Here is a 7,392-nt window from a genome sequence, read left to right as displayed (position 1 = left end):
CCGCTCACTCCCTCCCGAGACGGAGCATCCGTGCTTCGTCCCTGACCCCAGCCTTCTGGGGTTGGTAACGTGGAACAACCCTGAGCTGGGGCTGGGCACGCAGAGCTGCTCAGCCTCTCCCACCCGGTCAGGGTCAACGCAGCAGATGGGACCCAGCAATCATCCCAACCAGCTCCTGGGGGAAAAATGAGGCAGGAGGGATGACCTCAGGGTGCTTGGCTCAAACCCCGCTCACTGGAAGAGCAAGGCCACGGCCAAGGCTGCCACGGGACAGGGATTTGAGGATCCCGAAAGACAGCCGAGAGGGACAGAGCCTCTGGCAGGACCTTCCCCCTTCAGCGATGCCAACGCCCGCACGCTGCACACAAAGTGCTTTTGTCTGAGAAAGAGCAGCATGAACTTGGCATTGAGAAGCCCATCCCCTGCACAAGCCACTTCTTTGGGGGACCCTCCCGTGCCCTCTCGCCACAGCCTGACAACCTGCCCCTGCATCTCTGCAAACTCAGCGAGGACCCACGGACCGCTGGGAACCATTCCTACTTCCTTCTCCTGTTCCCCTCACTTCGCACGCTGCTGCTGTAACGTGTTTGGAGATGACCACATCAAGTGGGTTTTGCTTAAGCAATAAATGCCAGAAGCATGCAACAAAACGTAAAAAAAATTCTCCCCCGGCCGGGGAAATCTTCCTGTCGTGCTGCAACTGCAAATGAAACCCTGCCTGGCTCGGACCCCAGAGCAGGACTGGTTCGGGATGATTAATGCTTGCAGTCAGGAGCAAATGCGCCGTTTTAAAATCCAGCGCTGAGCCAATGAACAATAAATCAGCCCCACCTTGCTCTGCAATGCCTTCCCCTCCCACGCGGCCGGCAGGACCGGCAACAAAAGGCTGACCCGAGAACCGGAGTGTGGGGAGAGGGAGAAGGGAGCAGGGCATGGGAGCCTGGCATGTTTTGGGGCACAGCCATCGCTCCCGCCTTGGCTTGGGGAGAGGAGGCGGCTGCCCTGTGCCACGGTCCCTCCATGCCTCTGCACCCCGGCTCCGCAGCCACCGCAACCCCACCTCTGCGCACACGGACAGGGAGGAGGTCGTCCCGCCGGAGGATGGATCTGCCAGCCCGATGCAGTGCATGGAGGGGGAATCACCGCGTGCTCAGGTGTCTCAGGAGGGCAGGGAGGTTTCCCCGCATGAAAACATACATCTGATCAAAATCCCAAGCTCTTGGCAGGAAAATGCCTATTTCAACCAGTATTTACCAAAACGGGGGAGTCACAACCAAAGAGAACATTGGAAATAGAAATAATCTCAACAGCAAGCACTGACTGCTGCTGCTGGGTCTCAGGAAGAGTGGGAAGGAGCGAGTGCTTCATCTCTTCGACTTTCTGCTCTAGTTTCCTACGTCAACAAATTCTGGGAGAGAGGCACCAAGCTCCAGACATCCCACGTGGGAAACGCTCGCCGGTGAGCAGCAGGACCATCGCAGCCCATCGCTGTGTGCTGGCAGCTCGGCTCTCCCATGGCTCCACACCCTCACTGGTGCCAGTTTCAACCCAAACCGGTGCACAAGTGATGGATGAGGACATTTCTAGGTCACCATCCAACACCTGGAGTCAGGAAACCACCACGATTTGCTCATTTTAGTGCCCTAATCTTTGGCGTTGCTGAGCAACCGCATCCCAGCGGCAAGTATTCCTAGGACTGACGATACTTTAATCGTCCTCAGAGGTCAGATGCTCCACAGGGACCATGGGGATGGGCTGCATCTGCCCCCTCTGCTGGGCTGCCCAAAGACCAGGCTGCACGGGGATGGGGTGAAGGCAGAGCAGGCAGCCCCGCGAGGCCACGTCTGCCTGGGGAGGACCAGAGGACGTACGATGCTTGGGGTGGGACACACCAGCCCCAGGATTAGGGGACCTGCCGCTGGCATGGGGACAGCACCTGCACCAACGGGCTGGGTGCCAGACTGGATGCTGTCCTAAAGCACCCTGGGGTCACCCCAGCACCCATTGGTTCCCACACCGTCCTGGTGGTCACCCTGCAGCCCAGCTTCTTCCTCCAGACAGTAAATAGCTGCTTTCTGCTGGGGTGAAGCTGCCACGGCCAGCCCAGGACGCTCACATGCACGCTCTGAGCATCCCACAAGCACTCCAGCACAGCTCAGCTCACTCCCGGGGGAAATGCTGCCGGCAATGTTGTTCTGCAGCGGGGAGCAGGATATTGCCCAACTGCAGACAACAAACCTGACCTGAAAACAGTGGCCTTCGGAAGTAACGAGTGACTCAGGAGCATCTCCAGGACCTGGCCAAGGCTCCCAGCAGAGGCTGAGCTTCCTGGAGCACAGGCTCTGAAAGGTGTCCAGCATGTTGGGAAGCCTCAGGCTCCAGCCCGGCACGGCTGAGCACGTGCACTGGGTGCAGAGGAAGGACTTAAATCATCCGTCACCACACATGTCTCTGCTGAAGTCGGTGCTTGTGCTCACACCATAAATCTGGTGGCTCAGGGTGCTCAGGACCCCGTTCTGGGTGACTGCAAGGGACTGGGGAAGGGTAAAGAAACCCCATCCTTGCCAGAAAGAGAAAACCAGAGCTGACTGTAAGACAGCAGCTACACCCAGCACCCAGGACTGTCCCTGCAGCAGGCTGTCACCATCACTTGGGGACCAGCCCAGGTATGCACTGCCACAGCACCCAGACCTGGATGAGGTCCTACCCGCCCTCCTCTTCCTCCCCTCTAAGGGAAGCGCAGCAGCTTGGCCCCGGACCCGCACTCACCCGCTGATGATCTCCTTGTTCTCGGCACGGATGAAGTGCTCCTTCTCCGGCGTCAGGATGCACAAGGAGAATTTCTGCCCTGTGCGGCTCTCCCCGTCCACCACATCCGTGCACTGGTTCATGTTGATGGTGCCCTGCGGGAGGGTTGTCGGCTGTGGGGGGAAGGAAAAGGGAGCGATGTTTACGGAGAGAAGAGCGGATGAGTGCAGAGTTGAGCCCTAAAACCTCTCCCAGGGGACACCAGGATCCCACACACCAAGATGCTCTGCTCACGAGGACCCAGACCCATCCGTGGGTCAGCAAATCCCTGTGCCACACCTCTGGGGACACAGCCCAGCAGGCACAACTCCTGCCAGCCCAGTCCAGCCCCGTCCAGTCCACTGCTGCCAGCAAGACGCTTCTCCTACGCCAAACCCCCAGGGAAGGATGGCTGCTCCGCTGCAGCTCGGGGACACCAAGGTGGGGTGACACCTGGGGACAGCGAGGGCAAAGCAGCAAGGCCACACTGCCCTCAGCACACGATGGCTCAGGCACTACAGAAAGACGGACAGACAGACACACGTGCCAGGTTTTTCCCACTAAAGTTAACAAAACGTGGGGTTTGCCAGGGAGGGACCGCAGCATGGAAGGGACCTGGTTTGTCTGATGGGGTCTGCACCCCCCAGCTCCCTTGATCCCAGCAGACACAGCAGACTGGGAAAGGTGGTGGCCCCCCTGGCCCGAGGGGACGCGGAGATACCCGGAGGAGTGTCAGTGCTGACGAGAGCTGACGGGTCCATCTGGAGCGGCACCGGCTCATCCGATTACAGCGTGGCCACCCGCTCCCAGTGCACAGCACCTGCAGCCCCTCAGCGATGCCTGTCTCCCCCATCCCCACCCTGCTTGTGTCCCATCAGGCTGACACTGGAGTCCCCCCTGCACCTGGGGTGTGAGTGATGGGATGGAGGGACCCCTCCAAGCTCCCAACAGCACCGAAGGAACACCCAAAGCAGCCCACTGCCGCCTTCTCATCCCAGCAAAACCTCCTTGTCCCCTCCAGATGGCCAGACCAAGGGGAAGACAGATTTTTGGCAGATGCTATATAAGGTTTTTACCATGGAAACAGGCTCCCCTGCCAGCAAAACCCCTCAAAAAGCAGCTTGCACCAAGCAAAGGAGAGGTGACTGGGGAGAGCGTGATGGCCCTAGCCTCTGACCCCAGGAAATTCAGTGCATCCCCCCAAATCCCCTGGTTTTACCCGTCTGTGGCTGTGGGAAACAGCCCCCTTCCCCAGGGAAAGGGCTTTCCCTGTGGCTGTGTCCCAAGGTGGGAGCATCCCAGGACAGCCCAGGGGTGGCACGGAGCCATCACGGGTGCTGTGCCTTCAGTGCCCCCACACCGATGGGACCAGGGACATCAGGGACACAAAAACCCCCTTTTTCCTTGGTGGAAACCAGCATCAGCATCCACAGACCCCACAGGATGGAGGGGAAGCAAAGTCAAGCCTAGACCCCCGGCACAGCGCACACACAGCCACCCACCCCCCTGCTGACCCAAGAAGTCAGCTCCTAAGAGGATTTTTTTGTCTTAGACAACAAAAATAAAACCCTGCTTTCCGGGAGCTATAAAAACCCAATGGAAAAACTTTCTCCTGCTCCAAGCGGAGTCTTAGAAACGTTTCTGTCTTGCTGATCTTTGGCACAGCCAAGCCCTCCAGCACCACAAGCTCTGCATCCAACCTCCTTCCACACCCGGAGCATTTTTGCACAGGGAACGCAACCGGGATGGGGGGAAAAAGGACCAAGGGTGGCTCCAAAAGGGACCCTCAGTCCCTTGAGGGGACCCTAGGACACTTGGCCCCTCTTACTACAGGCACTCCTCGACTCCCTGGGAGGCTCCGTAGGGATTTGGCAGTGACCTGGCCCAGGAGGAGACAGCTCCCAGCAAAACCCGCCTGCTCTCCTCCTCTTCAACCCGACGGCAGCGTGGAGGGCGGCTTCCCCCACCCCTGATCCCAGCTGGGTGGAGGAGCCAGTTTGGGGCTCCCACACTGCCGGGCCAGCCCTGTGAAGTGGTTTTGCTGCGCACGACTCCTTGCAAAGGTGACCATCAGCACCTCACCCAGCCCGATGCGTGGGTCCCCATCCGAGCCGGGATGCCAGGAGAGGGGCTGCGAGCAAAGCTGGGACTGCCCCCATTGCACCTGCAGCCAGGGACCAGGACAAACCCTCCACCCCACAGCACCCCCACGCCTCTCAGCAGCAGATGAGACCTGACGGACCAGCAGCCTCCCTTGCTCGGGATGTAAATTCCTTTACACCATTTCTTTCCTTCCTCGGAGGCAGCGCAGGCACTTTGAAGCAAAGCGAAACGCAAACAGCGCAGGGTGGGAATGCGTGTGCACAAACACAAACCCCACAGAGGAAAAGGACGGGGCTCGGGCAGCACTGCACCCCGGGAGCACCCCAAAACCGGCTGGGGATCCCCAGCGGAGCGGTTGCCGATGGTGCACGGCTGCTTTCCCTGAGGAACCAGGAGAATGGGGACAGTTCTCACGTGCCGAAGCTGTGGGGTGGTTGTGTGGGAGCAGGGGAGATGGGAGAGGCTCTGCAGCAGGGGACAAGGACACATGGACCCCTTCCCTGCCTCTGAGCAGCTCGTTCTGCACCGAGGGGTTTCTCAGGGCTGGGGATCCCCAGGACGGACAAGCAGAGGTGGTCCCCGCGCTGGTCCCAGGCCAGGTGAGGACTGCGTGGCCCTACTCATTGGAAGGGAATAAATAAATGCAAAAGCAGGGAGGTCTTATACAGCAGAGACACCAAAAAAAATAACAAGGATGGGACTTCAACCAGCCCTTTGAAGAGCAGATGTTTTTACAGAAGGTCAAAACCAGCATCGGACCATGGGGATGCTCTCTGTCTGGGTGAGGCAGGAGGGGATGCTCAGGCTCAGCTCCATCACCAGCTGCTGGCTTCTGCTGGTCCCAGCCTTGGGGACAGCCCCGTCCCCAGGCGCTGGCCCTGCCTTTGCCATTTCCCATGCTGTTGTCAATGGGATGGAGCACACAGCCACCCCGCGACTGGGTCTGGTGAGTGGGAGCACAGCAGAGTGCACCAGCAGAGGACACGGTTATGGGCACCATCACGAGCTCCATCACCATCTCCTTGGTGCCACTGGCCACCTCCAGCCTGGTGACTGGAGCAGCCCCCCGCCACTCGCCGGCACGGGGAAGCAGTGCCTGCACCATATGAGCAGCCACAGCTCCTCACGCTGCCAGTATCAGCAGAGGAACCGCAGCCAAGAAACCATCGCGTTGCCGTTCCCCTCTGGTACGAGACCTGTATTTACACGCACGCGTGCTCACAGCGTCCCCCTCTGTACTACACAAAGCCAACAGTGCTCCTCTTCCTCCTCCTCTCCCTGCCAGGTCCCAGGACACAAGTCACACCGTGCTCTCCACGTCCACAACCTCAGCAGCCTCCGGACAAGGTGCAAGAACCTCTGGATGGATGTTCTTAGGATGCAGAGTCCAGCAGCTCCAGCATCCCCCACCTCGGACAGCAGAAAAGAGGGAAAGAAAGATTGAGGACCTCTTACAAGCCCAAAAGAAGAAATCTCAAGCAGGGCATCACTGGGGAGACCCAGGTGCTGCGGCAGGAGGAGGCAGTGCTGGATGCTCCACGAGCAATGAACTCCCAGGCGCAGGGTCTGGTGCTGTAAGGCAGCAGGGTTTATCTGCAAGAGTCCCTCATTGCCATGTGGCGTGCAGGGCTGAGTCAGAAATGCAGGATTAGACAGACTTTAAAATTCCCAAATTTCCTCCAAGTGCCTTCCCCCTCAATTCTAACACATGTGCTCCATCCAAACTACAGCAGAGCTTTGCTCAGCTGTACACAAGACATTTTCTGAGCAGGTAACCCTGTGGTGAAGCTCCCGAGGAGCGGCTCTTGCCGTGACCTCGGTGGGAGCTGGCCAATGCCCACGCCATTCTCCAGGGCTATTACACAACGTGGGTTGATGAAATCTGGAACACAACCTTTAAAGAAAGGCAATGGGGCAGGGGGAGGAGGAAACCAGACAAAAGGGACATTTTACTTTCTGCCAAGAACCAGGAGGGAAAGAAAAAAATAAAAAACAAAAAAACCCCACAACCATTTGTCCATCTCGCATGGCAGGATGGTTGCCTTGGAACCGGGGCTCGGCTGTTCCAGGGGGAGATCGTGGCTCTGCCATCCTGCTCTGCCGCGATGTTGCACGGGAAGGGTTGGGGCTCTGGCTGGCTCTGTCCCGTCTCTATCCCGGCTTCTGCGGCCGCCCCAGAGCAGCAGCAAGTCTGCGGTGCCTGGGGAAGAGACATCCCCGCTGCCTCCATAAATGCTTCTTGACAAATCTTAATTCTCCGAGTTAAAATATTCATGAGGGTGGCTGCCGAGGAGCGCGCTGCTCATTCGCAGCGCTCTCGAGTACTCTGCAAAAGCAGCTGCAGCGTTTGCTAAAAGCTTCCCCCATCCCCGGTGCCTGGGCCGATCGCGGTGCTGGAGGCGGGATGCGAGCGGGATCTTGGCTGGGCTGCAGCGTGGGAGGGAGCAAGGCTCCACTGCCCCATCGCCACATCACAGCAACGTGGAGACAACCCTGTGCCAT

The 7,392-nt window shown here is 58.9% G+C and overlaps 1 protein-coding gene across 1 annotated transcript in view; it reads right to left on the bottom strand.

Annotated features, from left to right (window-relative positions):
- Positions 1–2,921, bottom strand: part of LOC104469469 (myosin phosphatase Rho-interacting protein-like) — a gene marked incomplete at both ends in the record, with an annotated part of 20,858 nt that extends 17,937 nt beyond the window's left edge. The window contains 1 exon segment of the mRNA XM_010083976.1: positions 2,770–2,921. Within this exon segment, the coding sequence (XP_010082278.1) occupies positions 2,770–2,921 (152 nt within the window).
- Positions 2,922–7,392: the final 4,471 nt, after the last annotated feature.

The sequence above is a fragment of the Pterocles gutturalis genome, unplaced genomic scaffold, assembly GCF_000699245.1.
Source record: "Pterocles gutturalis isolate BGI_N339 unplaced genomic scaffold, ASM69924v1 scaffold19590, whole genome shotgun sequence".
Classification (NCBI taxonomy): Eukaryota; Metazoa; Chordata; class Aves; order Pterocliformes; family Pteroclidae; genus Pterocles; species Pterocles gutturalis.
The sequence above is the reverse complement of the archived record's forward strand: the minus strand, read 5'-3'. Positions and strand labels throughout refer to the sequence as shown.